Genomic DNA, 27,136 nt, shown 5'->3' with positions numbered 1-27,136 from the left:
GGCAGCACCGGGCTTTTCCTGGTGCTTGGGGCGGGCGGCAGTCTGCTCTCACCCAGCACAGCCCCACAGCCTGCAGCCCTCCTGGGGTGTGCATAGCAGCAAAAGCTGTGCCATCCCGCTCCCTGCCCCACACCCACTGACAGTTCCCTCCACAGCTGGCATCAGCTGTTCCGGGGGCCACTGCAACAGGGGCTGGGGTGAGTCAAAACAAGCAGAGGTCCGGGGGACATGGGGCACAGTGCAGCTTGTCCTCACTCACCCCAGCCCCTGGGCTGTCCAGTGCAGTGGTGCAGCCAGGTGGTGTCGGCTGCTCCTGGGGCTGCTGCACCAGGGGCTGGGGTATGTGGGGGCAAGGGGAGCCACTGGAGTTTGGGGCATGGCGTAGCCCAGCAGCTGCAGGCAGCTTGTATCAGCTGTTCCCAGGGCTGCTGCAGCAGGGGCTGGGGTGGGTGGGGACAAGCTTAGCCATGCCTCTTGTTCCCTGGGCCTCCGCTTGTTCCCAATCACCCCAGTCCCTGCTGCAGCAGTCCCAGGAACAGCCGACACCAGCTGCTTCAACCGTGGCATGGCACAGCCCAGGGGCTGGGGTGAGTGAAGACAAGCAGAGCCCCACGAGGTTTGGGACGTGGTGCTCCCGGGGCCACTGCAGCAAGGGCTGGGGTGAGTGGGACCCTGGTCCCACGGCCCTTTCCCATCCCCCCACAGACTTACCTGCTTGGGGGAGAGGGGAGCATGCCTATGCTTGTCACATAAGAGTGAATTTACCTTGCACATAAGAAATTTTGGGTATAAAAAGTGTCACTGCATAAGAGCAAATTTGCATATACAGAACCTGCATAAAACAAGGGAAACTTGTGTAAATAAGTGTATATAAACTGATGGGAGCAGTTCCAAGTATCTTAATCGGGAGTACAGCTGAAGATTAAAAAGAATGATTTCAAGTCTAATTAGTACCCCAAAATAAAGAGTATAAGCAGGTTGGGGTGCCTGCTGTTGTGCAGGCAGACTGTCCCTTTAAGAACTCTTCAGCCAATCCAAACAATAGCCTATAACACAAACTATAACCATTGATACATACAAATGAACAAAGCTCATCAACCTTTTTGTGGGTGTCAGAAAGGGACCATAACTCTAGCCCTTCCGAGAAGTGAGCGTCTGGGTTTCAGTCCATCTCCTGGCTATAAACTGCTCCTTGCTTTCTCCCTGCTTGGGCTTTTAGCTGCCAGCTAATCACTGGAACCTGAGCTCCCCCCACCACCCACAGCTGATAGCCCCAGTTAAAAAAAAAACAGACCATCCTGCTACAAAGACGTAAATAACTGGTAACTGGGCACATCTACACAAGAATTTTACTGTGGAGCTGCCTAATTAGCTCTGCAGTAAATGTCACCTGCAGTAAATACGTCTGTATATGTGCTTCTATTAGGGCGCACAAAACTTACAAGCTCTGGAGCAGGCTAGTACTTGTAAATTCTGGGTGCATATACACAAGACACTTTACTGCACGCTAGACTAATGTAATGCACAGTGAAGCGTCACTGTCTATATGTCCATGGCATTTACTATGCATTAATCTAATTAGTACTGCGCTGGTACCAACACATACAGGTGCTAGACAAATGGCACATAAACTAATATTCAGTAGCACACGTGTAAACGCTGATGTCAGGATGTCAGGCACAAACTGCACCCAGTCAGCCGCACAAGCAGGAGGCCAGCCTCCTGCTTGGGGCAGAGCCACATAGCTGGCAGTTTCTCCAGCTGTCCCAAGCTAGCTCCCGGACCCCTGGCCTTATTCCTGGGGCCCGTGCCAGCTGCTACTTGCTCTTGGGCACTGTGCCCAACCAGTGTGGGCATGTGCAGGCCACAGCAGCCTTGCAGCCCCCAGCTCTGCTCCCTGGGGCTTGTGCCAGCAGCTGTCTGGCGTGTAGCCTCCATGACTTGCCAGTATGGGTATGTGCTAGGCCCTGCAGCCTTGCATACTCTGGTTCTGCCTCCCAGGACACCACATAGGCAGAGTCTGTCTCCTGGGCACCATGCCCCAACCCACATGATGCCGACACCCAGAGCCCCAGCCTGATCCCCCAAGGCCCCTGGCAGCAGCTGCCATGGCAGCCTCCCCAACACTAAACACAGTGCCCTGGGGCCCCAACTGGATGGAGCAGGAGTCCATGGACCTTGTTGCAGTCTGGTGATGCAGGGGTCCAGCAGCAGCATATCTGGGCCACAAGGGCAAATGCACACATCTGTGTGCCATAAGGGCTGTAACAGAGTGCTATTAAAATCTGTTATTTGAGTAAATGAAAAAGAGAAGTCTACGCTGAAAGCGGAGCCGTGGGGGCAGAAGAATGACATCATCGAGTGTCTCGCCAGATGATCAAACACACCTGCAAACAGCTAGAGGTTTCTCCCAACGGGTGAATGAAAAATGTGATAAAAACAGACCCCTGGAAGGGAAAGTGCGAGTGAGAGATTCGCTGTGAGAGCGAGAAACTCCCTGTGTGGAGCCACAGAGCGAGGAGAGCATCACCAGAGCAAGCAGGGGACCTGTGGTGGAGGTGGGTGCTTGCCTGTATACTCACCGGAACGGATGGTCGTGACTCTGAGGAGTTGGAAGACAGGATGCAGCAGCTCTGTGGAGAGGAGAGAACAGTTAACAGGTGAGTTTTGGCTGAGATGCGCTCATCACCAGATATAAAGACTGTTATAGACTGTATCAAGAACGTGCTTTCATGCAATTATCTGTGGTTACAAATTTACTATAAGTGAAAGAAGATTGATGTACATCAGGGTCGAGGCACTACAAAGACAGCAATTTAACTTCATTTGTGGTTAATCTGTATTTTTATCTCCCATCAAAGGCGTAGCAGGAAAGTGCCCGAATGAAATGGGAGTTTACTATAATCTCCTGTAACAAGGGCCATGTCAGACCTCATGCGGAAGTGTGGCCGCCAGTGCCGTGTGACGATCAAGGACCTGTGGGCCCAGTGGGTCCAAGTGATGAACCACAATTATCAGTCTGAGGCTGCCTGCAGGTCCATGCCCTTCATATGGCAACTAGACAAGAACCTGAGGGACCCTGGCAAGCCCTGCCTGCTGGAGCCTGCATCATGGCTCAGCAAGGAGGAGGACTCACTGCGGGAGGGCCCCTTGGGGCACCAGCACCAGGTCCTGGTGTGCTCCGTGGCCACAGCCTCACCTGGCAACCCAGGCCACCAGTTACCCTGCCAACTACAGCAGCACACCCCAAGCCAGGAGGACAGGCCCCAGCAGTGAGCAGCTCCAGCTCCTCCCCAGAGAGAGCCATTGCTCGGGCAACCAGGTACCATGCCTCTGTGCCCCAGGACACTGCAGGCGGCTGGACCATGTCACTGCAGCCAGGGACTGAGTCCAACCGCTGGGATTTCCTGCCACTCCTGTCTGGTAAGCTCTGCATAGAGGGAAGGGCTTGTGGGGGAGAAAGGGAGTGCCACGGCAACCCACGCCCATGTCGGCTCACCTGCCTACCTCCAAGCTACACGCTTGGAGCCAAGGGCCTCACTGAGTGAGTGGAGGGCCCTCACCTCACCTCCCAACCCTTGCTAGCTAAGCTCCCTCCCTGCCTGCCAGAGTATCCCCCACCCAACATGTAGAGAGGCAAAAGACCAGTTAAGGACTTTATTGAATGGAGAGCAGCCTCCCAGCTAGGCAACCAGGGGCCTGTTGCATGCAGAGAAATTTATTTGGCAGCAATGATTTCCTCATCCATGGGGGGTCAAGCACTCATAGCATAGGCAGAGATACCCCTCCAGGCAGCAGCGCACATTGTGGGGAAATGTGGGCTTGCATGAAATGCAGTCAAAGCTCAGAGCCCCACACCAAGTTCTCAGCTGTGCCTGGGGCACCATGGCAATCGGCAGCAGCAGGGCATAGTGGGTTGGGTACCCCTCTGTGTTCAAACAGCTTGTGGTATGCCCAGGTGACTCTGACCAGGAGCACACTTGGGGCTCAGGCCATGCATGGTGGGGGCCCTGGCCCAGGGCACCTCTATGGAGAGGGCTGCTGCGGGGAGAGGGAGGCATCACCCTCCCCTCCAGTAGCGCAGGAGCAAACTGCCTGACTTGCAGAGAGGAGAAGAGAGGGAGTTGTTTCAGGCCCACCGTGGCAGCTGCCAGCAGGAGCCAGCTCTGGCCTGTCCTGGGTAGGGGACAGGGAAGGCAGGCTGCCTGCGGCAAGTGGCCCACCTGCCCCCGCTGTAGGAGAGGGGATGGATGACTTGGCTAGTAGACCACCTACAGAAGGGCCTGCCCAGCCAACTTACGATGGTCCCTGGGCACCTGTGCAAGCACCCCCCTGAACTGAGGCCAGACGGTGCACAGCACCTCCATACAATACATGTTATCTCCGAAATGTTGTTGCAAATACTCACAAGCAGCCTCTCTGTCCTTGTTCTACAGGTCCAGCAGCTGCTTGCAGGGGAGAACCACCACCCACTGGTGGAGATGCAGCTGTAAAGATGCTGCCATCATCGGCCGGTACCCTCTGCACACTCCACCTCTGCCAGTGCTGGACCCAGGACCAGACCGTGCTGCTGGACTGTCTGGTCACAGCAGTGGCTCATGTGCTCGTCTTAGGACAGAGTCCAGAACCCAGTGAGGGGGCAGGAGAGGGACCAGGCATACCTCTCCCTTGAGAGGCACATTGTCTTCCTGGACCTCAACCAGCCTCTCTAGGACCGGGAGGGCCCCATGGGGACCTGGGTGGTGGAGGTGACATAGGAAGACCATTGGGTTCTCGACACCATCCTGGCCCTGGCAGTCAGCTTTGTGCAGCCCAACACCCAGTCCAGCCCTGCCTGGCCCTTGGTAGCCATCCATAGCCCAGTGCCAAGACCCCCAGTGGGCTTGGGAGGAAGTGCAGTGCTGCCTGCACTGGGCAGGACCCCTGCCTTGGCTCCTGAGTCTGGTCCCCTGGTGGCCTGGCCCCGTGCCTGGGCCGCTGCCTTCTGCTTGCCCCACCGCCATTCGGCCCCTGAGCAGGAGCTGGCAACAGCTGAGCCAGCTCTGCATGTGAATCCTGCTGGGCCCAGCCCTTTGGAAGCGGAGGGTAAGCGCCTTACTAGGATGGGAGCCCTTTGGCAGCCTGAGGTTGCCCCCCTGCCCCTTCCAGCCTGGGGCTGGCATCTGGGCAGCTGCACCTAGAGCCTAGAGTTCTTCCTGGCTACTGCAGGGGGGCAGAGCAGGGCAGGAGCAGCCCTGGACCTGACTGCTCCTGTTGGGTGTAAATCTGTGCCTGATGGCACACATATAGACATGCTCCTGGTTGAAGTGTACTGCACCTGAATTTACTGCATGGTAACATTCAGGTGTATTAATTGCACATGTAGACACATGCACAAGTACTAGCCTGCTCTGGAGTCTTTTTGTGGTTGGCAGCACAGATATAGACACTAGCAACTGGCTGAGGCATGAGGGTGCTTCAGTGCGGGGGCTCTCTACCAACTAGTCCCATGCTGAAGCACTCTTGCAGTCCAGCCAGCCCCTTCGCAGTACATTGAGCCCAGTCGGAACAGCCGTGGGCTGCTGCCAGCTGTGGCTGCTCTGACCAGGCTCCATATACTGCCCACAAAAACTTTGGAGCAATATACTCTGGAGGTTTTTGCTTACAGGTGCATGTTCAAATGGCATGCCCAGGAGCAAAAAACTATGGAGCAGTAGGATCCAGAGGCTATATGTCTGCATTAATTGCACATGTAGGCATGCCCACTATATCCAAGTCTGCAAGAAATGTTGAATGTATCAGAGTTCTAAATGTTCTTGTACTGTAACTCAGTCCAAATGCACATTTTGGTCTGTAGCCCTTCTCAGCCCACCCCCTGCCCACCAGGAAGAGGCCGGCACAGTCCATGGCCCCGAGTCCACAGTGGGCAGCCTGCCCTCACCCTGTGCACAAATCTGGGAGGCACAAGCCCCCATGCCTCTGCTGGGGGGGCCACACAGTGGTGGGGAGTTGCCCCCCTTCCCCATACCCGACTGAACAAGCTGCCCATGGTGCCATCCTGCACCCCACCCTGCTCAAGCTGGGCAGAATCTGCCCCAGCCTCATTCCCTCCTTCACCATGGGGGTCCTCGATTTGCTTCCCCCACCCCCTCGGCTCCTTCCCTCTCCTATGCTTTCTCCCCTGAACAGACATCCTGGCCGGATGCTGTTCTTCAAGCTGGCAGGCTGCGTTCCTGACTGCATGTATGCTGCAGTTGTGCATGTGCACACAGCATTTATCATTGACACTGGCTACACTAGCCAAAAAAAGCTGATTGTCAATAATGTCAATTTTCCTTCTATCGGTGCCGATCCCTCTAGTCCTTAGTAATGAGTGTCAGAGATTAAATGTCCGTACAGAATTTGTGGCAATGTTATACGTTTAATAAAAAAGAAGGAGCCTGTTCCCTCCGTGATACGTGCATGCAAGTCATTAATAGGAATAAAGCAGAACTCTGTTTTATACTGTAACCAGATGGGGTCCTACAAACTTTTCTGGAAAGAAGTTTTTGGTTTTTTTTTAATATAAATTTTAAAGATAAAGATGTTTAACTGGAATTAAATTTTGTTTGTGAAAAAGTTCTATCAAAGCTGCTCTAACACCAATTTATGATCCTAATGAGGAAAGCTTGTCTTCTCTAGGTACCATTACTAAGAAAAATCCCAACTTCTTGTTTTATTAACTACTTAATTTGAATTACTTAACTGTGTTTTGGAAAGAGATTTGATAAAGACACAATTTTTGTTGCTTAGAAGCATGCAGAAAGTCTTTAAAAATATATACTTTTTTTACTTTGAAAATTCAGTTTGTTACCTTTTTTCACCCAATTTTCATTAAAAGATTCTAGGGATGATAGGAAAGTTAGTTTTAGAGAGTGGCAAGTAATATCTGATCAACTAATGAGAAATATTTATTTTTTTGAGGACTTTCAGGTAATAAAAACATACTTACAGAACTTGAGACCTCCAGCAAAACTAGAGAAGATCAGACTTGATGGTTTTAAGTTAAGATTGACTGGCTGTGTCTACACATGTGCTTTACTGTGTAGTAGACTAATTGGCTGTGGAGTAAAGCATCCCATCTACATGTATATGACACAGTAAACTAATCTACACCATAGTAAGATAGTAGCATCGGGCACAGTACTACTTATGCCAGGGTAATTTACTGCATCTAAATGCATGTGTAGATGCTGACCGTTGGTGTAAATTGCACCTGCTCAGCCCAGCCACCAAGGGGCCAAACCTGCTGCCTAGCCACACAGCTCCTCACTTTCAACTCCCTCATGCCCCAGCCAGCCCCTCTGCTGCCAGACTCTGAAGCCTGGGGCTCACCCCCCTCATCCTCTGCCTGGGCCTGCTCTACTCCAACTCAAATGGTGCTGTCCCAGGCACACGTGTAGATGCTGCACCTGGGAGTAATTTACTCTGGCTCAAAAGGCTCCAGAGTTTATTACTTTGTGTTAATTTCATGTGTAGATGTACTCACTGGTACCTAGTCCTTTCAAGAAGGAAAAAATTCCAATCAGGCTACCTTTTATACATAAAAGAGGAAAAAAAGACAAAGTTTTATTTTTCTATTAATAACTTGTGACGATATATTGCTTTTGATCTATATTTATTTCCAGTTAATGTAAAAGTAGGAGTAAGACATGATGCTGGCCCTAGAACTATAAGTTTTTGTTCTGGTTTCTATCATGCTAGGTATACTGAACGGGTAATACCCCTGTATACTTTTATGGAGTGATAAGAAAATCCCTGGGACACTAATGATGATGCACTGGGTGTGTAGGTGATCCAAATATTGAAATATATGCCTATACGTAAACTCCTAGTCTTCACTTTTTTTTAAAATGTTTTATTGTCTTGTTAATTGAAGAACTTAGTTACATATGCATATCTCCTACTAATTAAAGCATACAAAAAATACCTCCAAGTCATGTTCAAGAAGATGTGTATTTCTTAAGCATTGTAAAGGTTTATTACTGTTAACACTTTTTTTTGTATTTCTCCAGGAGCCTTCAAGATGAATTCTACAGAAATTATTTCACTCACTGTTACCCCATTAGGTGTTATTCCAGACTTCAAAAATGCCACCCTTGTGCCTTTCAATGAAACTGCATGTGAAAACTGGAAAGAGATTCATCATCTGGTTTTTCATGTGGCAAATACTTGTTTTGCAGCTGGATTGGTTATTCCAACTACTTTAAATTTTCATATGATTTTCCTGCGTAGTTTGCTAACTATAGGTAGGTCAAACTTTTTTACAACCTTGCCATGATTTAAAGAGTATTATATACTTAATATAGGGTATTCCCTGGAGTCATGCTTTCATCGTGGGATTCTAGTATATTTTAATTGTCATGATATTTTGCTGAAGGATAATCTATTACAGCTTGGGCCTGTTAGCTATTCTGACCTTGAATTCCTTGGCTGGAAAAGGTCCAGTCACTTAGAACTGTCAGCATGTGTTCTGATGCTGGCTTCAAAAGTTCAGTACTCTTAACATTTCTAAACTGTTTTATGGGTCATTTTCTTAAGTTTCAGTAAGATGTGAAATGCACAGTAAGTCTGTGGTGTGCAGCTTCAGCTGTTGAGATTTTTTTGGCTTAGAAAAGAAGTGAACGGAGGGGAGAAAGGAGCAAATTGTTTGTGTTGAGTATCTTTCCCCATGGCAGATTTCCTCAGAAAAGAAATCTAATTTATGCTCATGACCAAACGTGAGAAACAATTCAGCCCCTGAAGAAAGTTCTCAACTATTTAAAAAAAAAAAAAAAAAAAAAGGGGGAGAGAGAGAAAAGTGCAATTCTAACTTTTGTTATTACAGTGAGATATAAAGATTGTAGAAGGTGCAGCATAAATCTCTCATGCTCATAAATCACTTCGTTGGAGAGAGACAGGGAGTGGGGAAAAACAGAAATCCCGAATGGAAAGAACCATTAGCATTTTTTCCCAGTAAAAAGTGTTAATGGAATGTTTAATGTTTCCACATTGCCAGGGCCTCTATTTCTTGGTCATGTAAGTAATAATACCATTTAGCACCGTGCTGGTACCTGGGCTTAAGGGTAATGGTGAGAAAATACTATCTATACCTGTAAATAAAATCCAGCTTCATGTAGTAACTTGGCTTAATTCTTCTTAAAACATGAAGTCTGAGATATTGTGCCGTAGCAGTGAAGCTTTTGAATACGGATTATATTCATAATTATTCACCTTTAGTCTCATAGGTGTCTAGCCTGCATTTCAACTGCAACATGGAATAACACCCCACCATACCTCCACCTCGTGCTCCCTGCCATCTCTTCTGATTACTGCGGATACTACTATACTATTTGTCCATTGGATCCTTTCTGGAAGACAGCTGTAAAAATAAAGCTTTTCCTATTTATTTATATAGCTAAAACTCTGGTCCACGCTCTAGTCTTGCATCTCAGTTCTGTTTTTTTCAAGGCCAGAGGGAAGAACAAATACAGTCTAGCTTTGTAAGCATGTGGAATAGTGCTGCACATATAATTTGTCCCTTGTCTGTCACTTTGATCATGTCATCTCTCTCTCTGACATAAACTGCTTGTCTTCACTTTCAAAACTCCGCCTTGCCATCTCTGTTCACTATGTAGGTGTCAGATCCTGCTGACAATCAGATTCCAGGATGTCTGGCTCCAATCTTATTCTTCTTTGGCAGTCCTTCACAGTCAAAGATGATTGTCTTCCATGATTGTCTTACCTGTCGGTCCAAAGATGGGTGATGAGGCCAATCTGGGATTGACAGACTTTGTTGCAACTCTGGCATGTGTTTTCCATGTGGGGCGGGTGGCTCCAGATTCTTGATTCAGTCTGTGATATGCTGTTTCTGCCACTCCACTCTTTCTGTCTTCTGTTGTCATCATAAGATTTCAAAGTACTGAGATCCTTGCAATAGACTCTTCCTCCATTTGGGACCACTGGTTCCATTGCCCACTTGTTGAATCTTTAAGCGAGCACCTTCATTCTTTCTCATACTCAGCCTTTCACGCTTGGGAGGAACATCCAATAAACATGCACTCAAGAGTTATCCTCTTTCAAGGCTTTCCTTTTCTGAGACTGACAAATGATATTTAACAGTTACACTGCTGCTGAACAGAGACATATTTCTTGCAGACCAGACTTGTCTCGCTATTTCCTGGTATTCCCTCATCTGTGGTTGTTTTTGTTTATTTTTTTTCTCTCTTGTACTGGAATCATAAGCCCCTTAGGGGCAGAGATTGCCTTTTGATTATGTGATCATGTAGTGTGTAATAGAGAGAGGTTCTGGGTTTTTAGTACCAAAATTAATAGAAATATTGCTGCAAGTCTAAGGCTGTTATAATGCAAGGGTTAACTAGCATTCTTTTTCTGACCATACTCAAAAAAGCAAGGTGATCAAATTTGTTACACATTTTTATAATCGCTATAGACCAGTGGCACTCAATCTTTTGGCCCTGCAGACAGAATGAGTGGTGCGGCACTAATTTGTGTGCTGGACCAGCCCCTGTGTGCTGGGGTAGGCCTGTGTTGCCTTCCCCCAACCCTGTGCACCGGGAGCAGGCCCTACACTGCCTCCAGTGGGCTCTGCATGGCCTCAGTTAACCCTGGGCTTGTGGATTAAGCCCTGTGCCAGTCTTGGGCACCTGGATCAGGCCCTGCTTTACCTTCGGTGAGGCCTGTATGCCTAGATAGGGCCCATGCCACCCCTTCCCCAGATTGGGCCCAACACCGCCCCTGCCTCTCTGTATGTACCTAGATTGTGCCTGCACCACCCCTGACCAGGCTTGCGTGCCGCTATTGGGCCAGCACTGTCCTCCCTTGGCCCTGCATGTCTGATCAGATCCCACACCTCCCCTGCCTGGCCTCATATGCCAAGATTAAGCCCCAGGCCACCTTGCGTACCCAATGTAGCATCCAGGGACACTGTCTGGCCTTCAGGGCTACCCACAGGTCTGAAAATTTGGCAGCAAGGGAGCAGCAATTAATGGTGCCACTGCTCTCCCCCACAAAGTTTTTGGACCCAGGTGGAGCCCTGTAGGCCAGATTACATGGCTCAGGAGGCTGGATCTGGCCTGTGGGCCTGGGGTGAAGTACCCCTGTTATAGACGCATAGGGTCCCTTCCAGGCCTCCCATTGGAGAGCATCTGGTCTAGTACCCTGTAGGCAGGTTCCTCTCTATTTAAACTATTTCTGTCAAGTGTTTGGCTAACCTTCTCTTAAATTCCAAGGACAGAGATTCCATATCCTTCTTAGATAATTTGTTCTAATACGTAATTACCCTGAAAGTGAGAGAGTCCTTCCTTACTAGCAAACAAGATAGCCCAGATATTAAATGCATTTGTACTTGAAATGAAGTTGTACTGCAGAATTCTGAATCCAACACACTTGCCCGAATGTAGTGCTCTGAGAGAGTGGCATGGAGAAGAACTGTTTCAGTCCTGATTCTTTCAGGTGATAAATGGCTGTTTCAGCCTAGACTATAGTAGTCAGCCATCTTGTTGCCTTAACCACATCCCACAGGGTATGCTTTACATTCATAATGTCCACTGTGACTTCAGTATTTTTGTTGGCTTTTCTGCTCTGGCTTTCTCCACTACATTTTGCAGCCCTTCAGACTTCTGCTGCTTTGCACTATCGCCTTTTCTGCACTTTAGTAGGAGCTGTCACTAGTACCTCCTGCCCTAGGCACCTCTGACTTCTTCAGTGACCAAGCAACAATTTTAAGTCTCTTCCTGACTCCTTTCTTATATATCCTGAAGTGATTGGTGCTGAAAGAGCAGGCTCACAATTTGAATAGGCCTTTATTCAATTGGCTTTGAATCTCTAGGGTGAAAGTTGAACCCTGTTTAAAGTCTATGTGGGTTTTCAATATTAAAGAGCTAGAAGGATTTTGTGATGGTAGGTGGTGCCAAAGTCTTATCTTTTTCCTATTTACCGTAAACTGAATTGTCAAAATAGGCTAAATTGTCAAAACAAAGGTCTATTTTTTTTCTTTTTTTACAAGATCTCATTACAATCAACAGGAGTTCTGCATGTGTAGAGCTCACTGACTTGGGCTCTAGGGTGCTTTTATTTTTAACTGAATTGCATGGAATCTGAATCTTTTAGACTGAGATGGCAACTAGAAAGTATATTATGTAATGTAAGCAGAAGTTGCACAAACAAGAACCTTATCTGTATAGCAGCTCTTGCTAATCAGAGCAGAGTAATTTAAAAATATGAATAAGAATTTGATAATATTTAGAAAATGTTTCAGACATTATTTTCTCCTATCAAGTGACATCCTCAACATAACGAAGGAAGATACAGATTTACCTTTTTCTGTCACAACATGTTGTGATGTTTCCCTAAGATTTCAAAATTTCTGTAGATAGCATTGTGGAATCCATGGAAAAAGTGTTTGCTGATTTTTAACGTTCCCTTTGTCTGTAACCTTTACATTTTGATACGAATACTTATTGGTTCTGTGTCAAATCAGTGTCATGCCAGTGACAAAGCAGAAATGCAAAGCAGGATTTATTTATTTAAAATGTTTCTTGCAATTTAAACCAATTGGTTTCATAACTCTCCCTTTTTATTAAAATGCTGCCAGTGTTTGTCCCTAATATCTAACAGTATTAAAATTGGAAAAGTGCATAATTTCTTATATCATAGTGGCTATTTTTGAAAAAAGAGGGTTTTACAGGTACATCAAAATAATAAAGTATATATGATTGTGTAGAAATGTTTATATATAGCTGAACAGTATAATTTAATTTATTTTATTTTTGACAGGATGTACAATGTTTATTATCTGGGCTACGTTCTTCCGTTGTGCCGTGGACATAATGATCTGGAATACAGTATTCCTGGTGATCAACTTTTTGCATTTTATATACTTGGTGTACAAGAGAAGGCCGGTATGTATAATGATTAAATTGCACAACATCTAAAAGGATAAAAGAACAATTTTCTGTCTGTGCTTGGGCAAACTTCACTGAATTTGGTTGAAGTTCTGCCTGAGTCGGTCAACAATGGCAGGTATCAGTTTCTACTGGTATGATTTGAGCCTGATCGTTTGCAAAATGCTTCTCCTTTTAAATCTTTTCATTGTTTAGAATGCATACTATTTTCTTTCAAACTGACTTACATTTCAAATGATGATCAGTTTTGCATTCTTTTTTTTGTTTTGTGTACAACTTGAGACATTTCAAAGTGCAGCTGATTTATTTATTTTTCAGAGGATTGGTGTGTCAAACTTTGGAAAAATCAGGTCCCACTAATGTATCTGAAACTTAGGCTCAGAAACTTTGGGGGAATAAATTCTTTTCTTTTTTTTTTTTTATGGTTTAAAATCTGGAGCCATCTTGGCTTGTGGTGGAGGGCAGCCGTTGATAAACTCTTAACTGAATTTATTTTCATATTGAGCTCTTTAATGCAGCTTTTAAGTTTTTCTGCACAGTAGTCACACAAACAGCCCTGCCCCTTGTTCTCTGCTATCCCTTGTTCTCTCCTTCATCATGCAATACAGAGCCAGGGAGTGGGGAGAGCAATAGGGGGAGAGAACCAACAAAGAAAGCCTTGAGTTGGCCCTATAGAGGGGGAAACTAATAACTACAGAGCTATTCCTAATGCTGTTGAGAACCTGGGAGGCTGAGGGATAACCAGCAAAATTGTGCAGGATGTGAGAAGAGCCACAGGATAAAAGAAGAAATCCTTTAGTTTAATTTCCACACAGAATACTGCTTGATCTTCAGTTAAAATCATTAGTAACATACTGGGCATGTCTACACATTCACTAATGCGCTTTTGGTAATGCACATTTAAATTTAGTACCTCCAGAAGGCACATCTATACATGCATTAACACACTTTAGTTAATGTGCATGAAATCTAGTACCTCTGGGCTCCTACATACGTGTGCGGAGCCTGCTCCAATGCACTGGGAATCCAGTTAATCGAGTCTGCTGGAGCACAAAAATTGATATGTTCTGGCAGCCTTCCACGTCACATGTATCAGCGTCGCCGTGCATCTCCACACTGAAAATATGGCAGCAAGGCACTTTGAAATAAAACACGTTCAATGAGCTTTAGTTCAAAGCGCCCACCACCATTTTTTTTCAGCGCAGGGGCATGCAGCGATGCTGATACACGTGACACAAGAGTGCTTCTAATCGGCGTGCAGACAAGGTTCCTTGGGTGAATCTGATATCTTTTATTAGACCAACCCAGATAGTTGGAAAATAGTTATTAGGCAAGCTTTCAGGTTCAAAAACCCAACACCCCTCTAATCTCACTACTTAAAGTGCCCAGTACTGCGTCCCATACCATGTGTAAAAATGCCCAGTCCATTGTGAGGTACTAGGAAAATGCGCATTAGCCTTTCTTAATGCCCATTAACTAAAGAGTACTTTTTAAAGTGACACTTAATGCGTATTATCCTATTTTAATGCATGTTAACTAAATAATGTTTTTTTTGGTGGCTCTTTAATGTATATTAAAATAGACTAATGTGCATTAAAGTGTTTGTGTTGGCGCGCACACTGTGTAGTCAAAAACTCCTTCCATGGAATTGCAGCCAGTTGAAGCATAAGTGCTAGTGCTGCTCTGCAGGTACCTTGGAAGGAACTGCAGAGTAGGATAGTGGAGGAATCCAAGACATTGTGCACACTCCCTGAATTGAGAATCAGCTGTAGAAATCCCTAGACCTTAACTTCTTTTTTTCTGCCAGCTTCCCACTTAGCATATTAAAAAGAACCATGGATTTAAACATGCATATTCTGTGGCTGCAATGGATCGGAGAGAATCATAGAAAATTAGGGTTGGAAGGGACCTCTGGAGGTCATCTAGTCCAACCTCCTGCTCAAAGTAGGATCGTCCCCAACTAGATCATCTCAGCCAAGGCTTTGTCTGGCTGTGTCTTAAAAACCTCCCATGGATGGAGACTCCACCACCTCTCTGGGTAGCCTATTCCAGTGCTTTACTGCCCTCCTAGTGAGAGAGTTTTTCTAATATCTAATCTAAACTTCCCTTGCTGTAATGTGAGACTATTGCTCCTTTTCTGTCACCACTGAGAACAGTCTAGCACAGGGGTGGGCAAAATACAGGCCGGATGCGGCCCGCCAGGCCATTCTATCTAGCCCGCGGGGCCCCAAAAAGTTTAGAAAATTAATATTTATCTTCCCCTGGCTGCCTGTCATGTGGCCCTCGATGGCTTCCCAAAACTCAGTAAGCAGCCCTTTGCCCAAAATAATTGCCTGCCCCGGTCTAGAACCATCCTCTTTGAAACCACCCTTCAGCAGTTAAAAGCTGCTATTTAATCCCCCACCGTCTTCTTTCCTCCAGACTAAATAAGTCTGTTCCCTCAGTCTCTCCTCAGAAGTCTTGTGCCCCAGCTGCCTAACCATCTTCATTGCCCTCTGCTGGATTCTCTCCAATTTGTCCACATCTTTTCTGTAGTGGGGGGCCCAAAACTGAACATAGTACTCTAGATGTGGTCTCACCAGTGCTGAACAGGGAGAAAGAATCACTTCCCTCAATCTGCTGGCATTGCGCCTACTAATGCAGCCCAGTATATCATTAGCCTTCTTGACAACAAGTGTGTGCTGTTGGCTCATATTCAGCTTATTGTCCCCTGTAGCCCCCAAGTCCTTTTTCTGTAGAGCTGCTCCTTAGCCAGTCGGTCCCCAACCTGTATCGGTGTGCATGGGATTGTTCCAACTTAAATGCAGGTCATCGCCCTTGTCCTTATTGAACCTCATGAAATTTCTTTTGGTCCAATCATCCAATTAGTCTAGGTATCTCTGAATCCTAGCCCTACCATCCAGCGTATCTGCTACTCCCCCAGCTTAATTTAATTTGCAAACTTGCTGAGGGTGCACTCAATCCTATCTTCCAGATTGCTGATGAAGATATTGAATAAAACTGACCCCAGGACCAATCCCTGGGGTACTCCACTTGATATCGGTGGCCAACTAGATGTTGGGCCATTGATTCCTACCCTTTTTTTGAGCCCAGTGATCTAGCCAGTTTTTTGTCCCCCTTACAATCGATTCATCCTTAGCTTGCTTACAAGAATGTTATGGAAGACCATATCAAAAGCCTTGCCAAAGTCAAGGTGTATCAGGTCCACTGCTCTTTCTGCATCCAGAGAGCCAGTCACTTCATCACAGAAGGCATACTTACCTTGCAAGGGAAATACCATGATCACCAGGGCGGTTTTCCTAGTCGCATCTGAGGATAACAGCTTTTCTGGCACAGGGCAGTACCTGCAGAGGTAATGTATAGTTACTCTCCCATGCTTATTGCCCATGGGAAGATCTTGGCTTTATGTCCACTTTACGGAAATAGGAGACTTCTTCCTAGCTTGCCTCTGGGGCCATACGGCTGAGGGTGAGAAAAGGTCAGGAGCATTTGACCCCCAAGCCTCTGGTCTTGGGCCTGCATGTAGGATGCCTGCCAAAGAATTTGGAAACATCTGAAGCCCCAGTTGGTGTGGAGGATGCTTGCCCGTAGTAGGACCACTTAAGGTTCTTGGCTGACTCTCAGATTTGGAATCGATTTGGCTGATTCGGTTTGGAACACACAAAATTCTCTTTAAAAACCAACAACAACAAAAACTTCATCATAGAAAGCAAGCAGGTTGGTCAGGCATGACTTGTCCTTGGTGAATCTATGCTAACTGTTCCTAATCACCTTCTCGAACGGCTTAGAAATGGATTCCTTGAGGACCTGCTTCATGATTTTTTTCCAGGGACTGAGGTGAGGCTGACAGGTCTGTAGTTCCCTAGATCCTCCTTCTTCCCATTCTTAAAGGTGGGCACTATATTTGCCCTTTTCCAATCATCAGGAACTTCTCCCGATTTACCACAAGTTTTCAAAGATGATGGCCAGGAGCTCTGCAGTCGCATCAGCCAACTCTCTCAGCTGCCTCCAGTGCATTGCATCTGGCTCCAGGGACTTATACACATCCAGCTTTTATAAACAGTCCCTAATCTGATCTTTTACCACTGTTGGCTGCTCACCTCCTCTCAAAACTGTGATGCCAGGTGCAATAGTCTGGGAGCCGACCTTGCCTGTGAAAACTGAGGTGAAAAAGGCAATGAGCACTTCAGCCTTTTCCGTATCCTCTGTCACTAGGTTGCCTCCCCCATTCAGTAAGGGACCCACACTTTCCCTGATTCTCCTCTTGTTGCTGACATACTTGTAGAAACTCTTCTTGTTGTCCTTCATATCCCTTGCTAGCTGCAACTCCAGTTGTGCTTTGGCCTTCCTAATTTCATCCCTGCATGCCTGAGCAATACTATTATACTCCTTCCTAGTTGTTTGTCAAAGTTTCCACTTCTTGTAAGCTTCCTTTTTTGTGTGTTAGCTCACTGAAGAGTTCCCTGCAAAGCTAAGCTGTTCTAGCTGTTGCTAGTCTTCCTGCTCATTGGAATGGTTTGTTCCTATGCCCTCAGTAAGATATTATGACCTGGGATTCCTTACCATTTATTTATTTAGTTAAAAGTAAAATATGATTTACCCCCACACGCGACAAAAAAATTATTGGTAAACAATCCCTTAATCTTTCTCTCTCTTATTCATATCTGGAGAGAAAAAACAATCTCTGTAATGGGAAATCTTACCCTTATTCCTGGAAGAAATAAGGTTAAAAAAAAAAAAAAAAAAAGTATATTCTTGATATATCTGAATTGAATCCGGAGCCAGCTACTCCACATGGAAACATGTGTTTTGAGTTCCATAGAACCTGTTGATCCCAGATTGGCCGTTAGCGGTCTTCAGATCCACAGATAAGGAATCCATGGATGACAATCATCCTCAACTGTGAGAGACTGCCAACGATGATGACTCTAATATTCACATGCCTGTTTTTATTTCATATCTCGGGTATGTCTTGTCTAAAATTAGTCTCGTCTAGCATTGAACCACAAAATGTACTCTAAACAACTCTTAGCACAGCCTTTAACCTGGTGGGGGGTGTTGTTTTTTTAATTTTCTAAAATGGTTCATGCCTTTGTGATGTTCTCTGGCCTGATTGTTTCTTTTACCTCTTCTCTTACCCAAACTTTGGTCAAGCAAAAGTAAATAACTTTATTCTATACTGTCATTAGACAGCTTAAGGTTTACTTGAGTCTACACTAGAGGGCCCTTACTGAAACTCCTGATGTAATAATTCTCCTACCTTTCCTACATTGCTAGATAAGAGCAGGTGGTTGAGAGTGTTCTAGATCCTGGCATGAAACACCACTGTTTCATGTGATCAGAGAAGAAAAAAACCTTATGGCCATGTATACATTCAAGAGTGGCATTAACGTATTTAAATATAATTAGAAGCCTTAATTCTGACACTTTGACCTGAGTGTCATAAATGTCATATAAGATGCAATGATAAACTACATTTTTGTGTAATAAAATAATAATGTGAAAATTCAAGTGTCTGAGATTTGAAGTCCTCTCTGGGCTTTGCTACTGCACAAGTGCTGTGCGACAAGGCTCTATGAAGGGTGGATCCAGGGATGTCTGTTTCACCATCATTTGGTGGCGTGGCATGTGCAGAATGAGCTGTTTGAGCTCACCAGCGTGACTCCAGAACCTGGGGAATGAACACTACTGCTGCTTACCCTCCCACTCCCTTGCCCATGCTGAATTCAGCATGGCGGTGGGGTGAATGGGATTGACATTTGCCCCCTGGAGCTGCTCTGATAAGGTGATGAAGTCAGAGCTGACTGTGCATGTGCAGCACAGCCACCTGGGAGGTATGACTGCACCCCCATCTATCGATCTGGCTCTACCATACTAAGCAGCAGTATCAAACATTCCACTGTTAGGTGTAGATGCACATTGTGTTTAGGCCAGCAGTTTGATTTTTATTTTAGGATGAAATGGAGTGGACATATGACTTAGTCTTTACACCAGTATAAGTCGCTCCATTACAGGTAATAAAGTGAAGAAAATCTGTGTACTGGCATAAGTTACACTGGTGTGCCACTTGTGTACCAGTTTCCTGTAGTCACTTTCATCTTGGTGTAGCCCTTTGCTTGATGCAAGTTGCCATTTTCCCCCCCTCCCCCCTCAAACTAAGTAGTTGGGCATTGTCATTGTTAATAATACTTACAATTGAATAAGTAGCTTTGGAGAGCTGATTGTTCCTTATTACAGAGTAGATGTACTATAAAGTAGAATCTGAGGTAAATTGCTCTCTAGTAGTTGTCATGCATACAACCTAATACTAGACCTAAAAATGAAGAATGCTTGTGTCTGAACTCAACTTATTAACTGTCAGTCAACAGAAAATTACCTTAACAAAACTGTGCTGGCTTATCATTTAACTTTAATAAATTCTGCTCATGACTTAGATTGGGGAAAGTACAGGTAGCTCTTTGAATATGCCATGGGGCATGTTGGCTTTTTAAAAGCGTCTCAAAGGAAACTTGTACAAGAAAGACTTTGGTTTAGAGACAAAGCAGTAAATAGTTATTGTCAAGCATTAGCAAGATACAAAAGTTTAATTCATACTTTGTTTTTCACTGAAAAAAACAAACAAACCCTCCATTCCCATCTCATCCTCAAAAGAGAGACTATAACCTGGCCCATGCCCAGGATTTAGTCACCTCTTTGATTCCAAAGTTATCCTTGCCTGCCCTTCTAACTAATTGTCCTTTACATATCTACCAGATCAATTAACTTTCTCCTCTAGTATATTCAGCACTGCAGTGCATTATAGCTATAAAATTGCAGCAAATTGAAATACTAAGATATAAGGGCAGCATAAAATACATTTCAGTCAATATCAGTAGCTCAAGGAACACTGCAGTAATTGTATTAATCATTTTAATAGATAATTCAATAACAATGTATCCATTTACCTGAAGTTGCTATGTAATTCAGCTTGTGAGTACCCAGAAATCAGCCATTTGCAGGAAATGCATGAGATTTAAGCCTACAGTTTACCAGGGACATATCCAGAGAGTTCCAAGATCAGCTCTGGTGTCTGCTTTCAATTTTGTGAGGGGCTCACAGCATCACTTCAGCATTTGGGTCTAAAGATTAAATTTCTGAAAGCCTATAAATCCCATTGGAAATCAATGGAAGATTGTAATCCATGTTTCTTACAACCCTTTAGGACATGCTAGCCATCACCACCTAGGAAGTACAATACATAAGGTCAAATTCATAACTTGTCCAGATCTACTGAAATGGGAGGAGGTGCAACAAGAATAAATTGGGTATAAAACATGTATTTGCTCTGTGGTTTTATTTTGTTAGGTATAGGGCAGATTCTGCTGGACCAGGAAGGAAGGTCAGAGGGACTTTGTGGCTCAAGCTGACCTTGGGGATCTCTGTGCTATGTTATAGTAACTCCATAGGATTTTGCAGGGTCATCTATGTTCAACCACACTATAATTTAACTTAGCATTTCCCTTCTGTTTGAGAATACCTTCTGCCATGCTATAGATGTGGCTCTGTACCTAGTTTAATGAACCCTCTGATTTCCCAAGAGAACCTTTGTGCTAACCTACCTGATGAAGAGGAGTATAGCACAAAGGAGTTCCTGATTTATTTATTTATTTATTTATTATTTCTGCACCCCCCCCCACAAAAATCAGTGTATCCATAACTACAACTGTAGTGAGTAGCAGCTAAAGGTACTCGACACCTCAGAAACCAGGCACCTTGTGGTGCTTGAAATTGTTCATTAAATGCAGGTATAAAATTAAATAGAACTAAAAAAAATGTGCCAGACAATCTATGCATCTCATTCATTGCAGATTATGAATGCTAGACTTTTTGGCAGATGCAGCATGCAGTATTTACTGTTCATAGCTTTTGTAGTTGGAATTTGATTTTAATACTGAACTTGAAGATTTAAAACAAAGACCCCAAAACTGAAAAGGTAGCAAAGAAAATTCAGAAAATAATTCTGAATTAGATTTTTATCTCTTCCAAATAATTGTATTTATTTTATCCTTGCAAGTTACACATTTAGGAAAAGAAAAGAATGGGAAAACTATTACAATTCTAGACAGATTGCAGAATGAATAATTGATGGATAATTTCAATTGTTGACTATTTATTTCATTAAATAAAGCCCATGAAATAGCAACAGGTTCCTTTTCTGACCAAAATATGATTTTTGTGGTTTTTGGCTCTTTGGGGATTTAGTGAAGCTAGACCTAATTGAAAAATTCTTTTACTGAATTCTGACTTGAGGCTTTGGCACTACCCCAGAACATTTCAGCTAAAACAGAAAAATGTTACACCTGCCCATATGGCTTACTGGGAAAATGGCCCACAACAATGATTTCAAATGCAGTCAACTGAGCTTCGACCATACTAAAGGCACTTAACATGAGTGTCTGCATTTTAGCTCATGCTAAGTGCCCTCTGAGCATCTTAATCCTTGCTTAAAGTGGCATAATTTTTAACCCTGCTGTGCTACCTAGCTCCTGTTAGGGTGACTTCAGTCTGTTCCACGGAGATGAAATGAGCAATCTGCAGTCTTCTAGTATCTGAGAATGCACCACTCCCAGCTCCTGCTCCCCTTTTCCACCTCCTCCAGAGCAGGCAAAGAGCTCAGGTGTCCTGGCTCCCAGCCATGCCCCTGTTCACCAGCCCTCTAGGGGCAAGTCAGAGCTGCGCAGGCTAGAAATGGTATTAACCCTTAACATGTCTACTCCTAGCATATTCTAATTTTCACACCATTTTTAACATTCCACAGATTTAGTATAGTCTAAACTTCACCTTTATAACATTTATATGCTGTAGGCACAAGAGCTGTGCAACTGTAAGGTCTTTTGACACCAAAGGGCCATAATATTTATGCATGTGTATATTCAAAACCTCATTATCATGTAAGTGTAGTCACTTACGAAGAATGTAATTAGCAGCTGGTAGCATTGACAATCATTTACTTCAAGTTCTAACTTATTGTTTATCCTTCCTGAGCATTTCCATTCCAAGAGTCATCTTTCAAATAATGATAATTCATATTCCCTGAAGGGGGAGTCTTGTGGGAATAGAAAAGAATGAAACCTGGCAAAAAAAAAAAAAAAAAAAATTAGCTATTTTTGAGGAGAGATGCATTTTATTGCTCTAGGAGAAAATTCTGATTTGGTTGAACAGTGAAAATACAGTTCATACATATGCAATTAAAAATATCCACATTTTTTAAAATGTGAATGTAATAAGGCAAGGAACAGCCCTGTTCCTTTGATGGTACAAAATTGTGAGTGCGAGGAAGAGTCGGGGCAGGAGTGGCAAACCCAGGAGTGGCAAACCCAGTGCTAGAGTGGGTCACTGATCAAACTGGCTGACCGGGTGAAGGTAACTATGGTGACCGGCAAAGCAAAGAGGTGAGAGAGGGGGAAGATACTTACCAGGTTAATCTTCAGGTGGAGAGAAGGTTCCATGGAATTAAAATCCACTGGTACCTGCGAGGGAAGGAAAGAGAGGCTGGAGGTGAGCTGACAGGCTCAGAGGAGTGGGTTGTATGGTGGTGGAGGGTGAAGGAAGACCGCACGCTGTGAAAACGGTCGGGTTATCCACAACCTGTTGGGAATTCACTAATAAACAAATTTACTTCTATCCTGCTTCTAGGGTGATTTACTACACCCTCTCTCATTGGGGAATTAACTTTTTATTCTTCCATTACATCAGGGTGTGGCAGGTGAGTCCCAATGAGAGAGATTACTTTAGTTACCCCCCACACAGCCACAGTGTAACTAATTCATAGGAAAAATGTACAGACATTGTACCTTGTTCATTCATGTATATGAATTAGTCTGTGCAGTTAGCTACTACCTGTAAATACTGTAGTTACTGTGCAGTAGTGCTTCTGTAGATGCTGATCAGGAGCAAATTTGCTCCCGGTCAGCCACACGAGCAGGGAGTTGCAGGGGGTGGGGTGTTCTCTGTCTCTGGTCCTGGCTCTGCTCAGGTTCCGGCTCCCCACAGGAGCTGGAAGCTGATCAGCACTGGGCAGGGTCATTCCCCACCCCCCCAATCCCAGTGCTGTGCAGCTCCAGGAGCCGGGAGCTGATCAGCACAGGGACTGGGGAGCTCTTTGCTTCCCTACTCAGCCAGGGGCTCACTGGCAGCATTCCTTCTTGTGGGGCAGCTGCCAGTAAGCCCCCTGCTGGGCAGGAAATCCCTGCTGGGCATGGGACTTGCTGATAGCTCTATGTCCCAATGTGCGCAGGACCAAGATAGCTCTGCCAGCTGCAGTGGCAGCTCTCTCTTGGGCCTGTGCATATCAGGACCCCTTCTGATGTGCACAGGGGCAGGAGACAGCTGCCACTGCAGCCTGCAGAATTCTTCTGGCCCAGTGTGCATTGGGACCAGCCCCCATGCCACCTGCCAGCATTCAAACTAGCACCTGGGGGGAGCCTGGAGCCCCCCCTGGGTACTGCAGGAAGATAAGGCAGGGCAGGAGTGGCCCATATTGCATTAATAAAGCATAGAGATGCGCCTGCAATATATTTAATCAGTTTCCCTTGTATGCAAATGTAAAATGAAGGGCTTTTTGACTGGGGAGAAAAAGCAGGCACATCTACACATGCAATTAATGCCCTGAAAGCTTACTGTGCAGTAAACATTCCCTGGCAGGGCATCTACACATGCTCCCATTTGGAGCACATTTGCTTTGGACAGGAGCAGTTCAGTGCAGGGCTATTCCAGCCCTGATGTACCCCCTACAGCAGCCAGGGTATGAATCAGGGGGCACCAGAGTCAGGCCCTGGTCTCTGAGGGGTGGGAAAAGCTGTCCTGCCTCTGGGACAGCTGCTTCCCAGCCTAGTGCCCCAATCAACAGATTGGGGGAGGGGGCTGGGAAAATGTTCCCCACCACAGCTGCTGGTCCTTAGCCCCCTGCCCCAATTGGCAGACCAGGGCAGCGGGCTGGAAAGAAGCTACCCGGGGGAAGGGACAGGTTTGTTTGTTTGTTTTTCCACCCCCTGCTGTCTTAGCTGACTGGGAGCAATTTGCTTCTGGTCAGCAGTCTATGCAGTAGTTACTGCAAGTAGTAACTAACCCCATAGTAGACTAATATACTGCACAGTTAATGCTGAACACGTGTAAATGGTTACCCTTTACTGTGCAGTAGATTAGTCTACTGCACAGTAAAGCATCTTTGTACTAGACACACCCAACTTATCTTAAATGTGAGTGTTTGGTAAATTATCTTGTTGACTTCCATATGACTACTCCTATACCAAACTTCTTTCATATATGTATTTTCAAAATTGGTACCCTGATCTGTGTCAAGAGAAATGTTAAAGATGCAAAGACAAATGCTTAAAAATCAGGAAAGGCCAAACTTGAGACTGTACCTGCAACCTTATATCTTCTACTTGTGTTTTATTCATGTGAGTCCAGTCTAATTATATTGTTGCTTTTGGATTGAGATCCATTTCAGGGACTGTCTCGGAAGCTGTGGAATTCTGCACCTAAAACTTCAAATGTTTATATAGTCATCCAGTCCAACCCTCTGCTCAAGGCATGATTATCCCTTCCCAAGCTATCCTAAACAAGTGTTTGTCTAACCTATTCTTTAAACCTTTGGGAGCAACCCTTATGCACAACTGTCAGGCATAATGCCTGAAAAATGAAATTATTTCTGTAACTTGCCATAGATAAAGCAGGGGGATGAGGATGCTGTCAATCTCCTATCACTGCAAGGACAGGAAGTAACATAAGGAACAGGAAGGGCAGAAACATACAACTTCACAAATTCCAAATAAAAATTCCCATTATTTTTCTGGAATGTGTTCTCACCATTGTCCCTCTCCCTAGTCAAGAGTCAACTAAAATTTCCACTCTTTCTAACATCGCTTTCTACTATTGTCTGAACATACATCCTAGCACCTGCCCTGTCTCTTTCCTTTTGCTCTATTTCTAATAGTGACATCCAATAAAACATAGAACAAATTATAAGAAATTTTAATCCTAAACTAATGATTTATTAATTTCCCCCTTATTTCTTTCCTTTCCATTTATCCTTTTTCAACTTCTTATCTTCTGCTATGCTTGTTTTGAACTTTTTTATCATGAGCTGTTCACTCCCTTTTTCCGATTTCACTCTTACCCACCGAGTATGAAGGCCTCTGTTCAGCCTGCCTTGTTTTTTTAACTAATCAAGGGCCTAGGGCACTAGAAGTTGCCTCATTCTCAGCTACTTTCATTCAGGAAAGACTTCTCATCTTGATATTTCCACCAGCTTCCTTTCCACCTCTTCCCTTCTGCTTGAGTTTTGGTGGTCCTCTGAGCATGGAGTGTTCAGTTGGCATTGGCTTTTTTCTTTGTCATTAACAAATACTTGCAGTGGTTTTCTGAATCCATGCTTTCCCACAGCATGCAAGACATGAATTTAACATATCATGGGCACTCCTTAGAAGGAACAAAGCTGGAATGCAGAGTGAAAGAGACAGGAGTCTTGATTTCTTCCTCTTCTCCTGATCCAAATTTTGTTCACTTCTACAGGGGTGGGTACCTAGAGTTATTCTGGTTAAATCAGTTAACATGCCTTTGGTATGGGATGGAGCCATAAAATGGCAGTATGGTCCTAAGCTTTAGCTTTAAGTAAATACTGTGGTCATTATATAATAGACAGCATTTGTGGACAGATGCCACATGGGTTTCTTTTCTGACCTAAGCATAAAAAAACCTAGAAGTTTTTAATGTGTCGTTATTTTGGCAAATGTTGAGTTTTTATAGTTACTATATATAGTAACTATAATTGAAATCCAGTCTTACACTCCTATATCTCCTGGTCCATCTTCCTTTTAAAATATTTTTGCTATTCCATTCCAGATCAAAATTGAAAAAGAGCTCAGTAGTCTTTATAAGAGAATGTTTGAACCCCTCCATGTGCCTCCAGAACTGTTTAAGAGATTAACTGGACAGTTCTGCAACATTCAGACTTTAAAAACAGGTCAAGCATATGCTGCAGAAGATAAAACCTCTGTTGATGATCAACTAAGTATTCTCTTAAAGGGAAAGTAAGTATTTGACTCTGTATTAGGTTTGGAAATAATCCTTATGTATTGGATGATGGGGGGGATTGAAAGGTTTTTTGTTTGTTTTTTTTAAGTTGTTGTTTGCAGTATGTTGCAATTAATCTTTTTTTTTTTCTAAATCCAAATTGTGCCATATACATATATCATATGAGCCCACTGAGTTTAGTAGGGGTTGGACTTCCATGCTTTTAAAAATATAATGTGTCCAGAATCTCCAAAGATATTTGTTCAGATAGAAATGGTTTTCTTGTTATTGCTCACTCAGGCTTTAATACTGAAGTTTAGCATATTTGAGAATAAAATACATCCAGCCATCTGGTAGATTTTAAACAAGACAGTGGAGAAGGGCCATGTCACGGCAGGGTCCTGCAGGAAGGCCATGATCTCCTTGAGGCCCCCTCTCCGTGTCAGGTCGGCCCAAGGGCACCCTCTATTCTCGCCCGCCACATCTTTGATCTTAAATTAAGTTGGGAGGCTGCCTTGTGCCCTCTTGGACATGTAGACTCCTGGACCCCTTGTGGGTCTTGTCCAGCACCAATGGGTGCTTCGGGGCACCCTAGCCTTATGGGCTATGCGTGGCTCCAACCACCCCTGATACCACGCCCCAAGCCTCGCAGATGGGATAGACGTTGGTTTTTCTCTCTATGTACTCTGACGCCCCCTCCTGGGGCTCTCCTTGCCCACTCCGGGCCTTCGCTGCGCCGTCGCCCCCTCTCCGGGCCTTCGCTGCGCTGTTGCCCCCTGTCTGGGCCTTTTCAATAGTGCCCCTTCCTGGGGCCTGCTATGCCCTTACTGGGGCTTTCTGCGCCCACACTCGGGCTTCTAAAATGCCGCCCCCCTTCCTTGGGGCTTTCCGCGCCCACACCTGGGCTTCTAAAGTATTGCCCCCTTCCTGGGGTTCGTCACACCCGCACTGGGCTTTTCAATGCTGTCGCCCTCTCTCGGGGCCTTCTCAATAGTGTCCCCTCCCTGGGGCTTGTCATACCCACACTTGGGCTTCTAAAATATTGCCCCCTTCCTGGGGCCATCACGCCCGCACTAGGGCTTCTCAATAGTTGCCCCGCTCTGGGGCTTGCTACACCCTCACGGGGCTTCTTAAAAAGGCTGCCCCTTCCTGGGGCT

General features: G+C 45.0%; 1 protein-coding gene across 13 annotated transcripts in view; it reads left to right on the top strand.

Moving 5' to 3' along the window:
- Positions 1 to 27,136, top strand: part of LOC102384676 (blood vessel epicardial substance) — a 75,904-nt gene that overhangs the window by 30,375 nt on the left and 18,393 nt on the right. For 6 of the 13 annotated variants that reach the window (XM_025199214.1, XM_025199215.1, XM_025199211.1 and 3 more), the window contains exons 2-4: positions 8,034 to 8,267; positions 12,796 to 12,920; positions 25,809 to 25,996. In XM_025199214.1, coding sequence (XP_025054999.1) covers positions 8,034 to 8,267; positions 12,796 to 12,920; positions 25,809 to 25,996 — 547 coding nt within the window. Of the gene's footprint in view, positions 1 to 422; positions 4,632 to 8,033; positions 8,268 to 12,795; positions 12,921 to 25,808; positions 25,997 to 27,136 lie in introns of those variants that run through there. The other 7 variants (XM_025199213.1, XM_014518096.2, XM_025199208.1 and 4 more) reach the window with 7 other exon arrangements.

Source organism: Alligator sinensis, unplaced genomic scaffold, assembly GCF_000455745.1.
Source record: "Alligator sinensis unplaced genomic scaffold, ASM45574v1 scaffold313_1, whole genome shotgun sequence".
Taxonomy (NCBI): Eukaryota; Metazoa; Chordata; order Crocodylia; family Alligatoridae; genus Alligator; species Alligator sinensis.
Note: the sequence above shows the minus strand (reverse complement) of the source record. Positions and strands in the feature narration are given on the sequence as shown.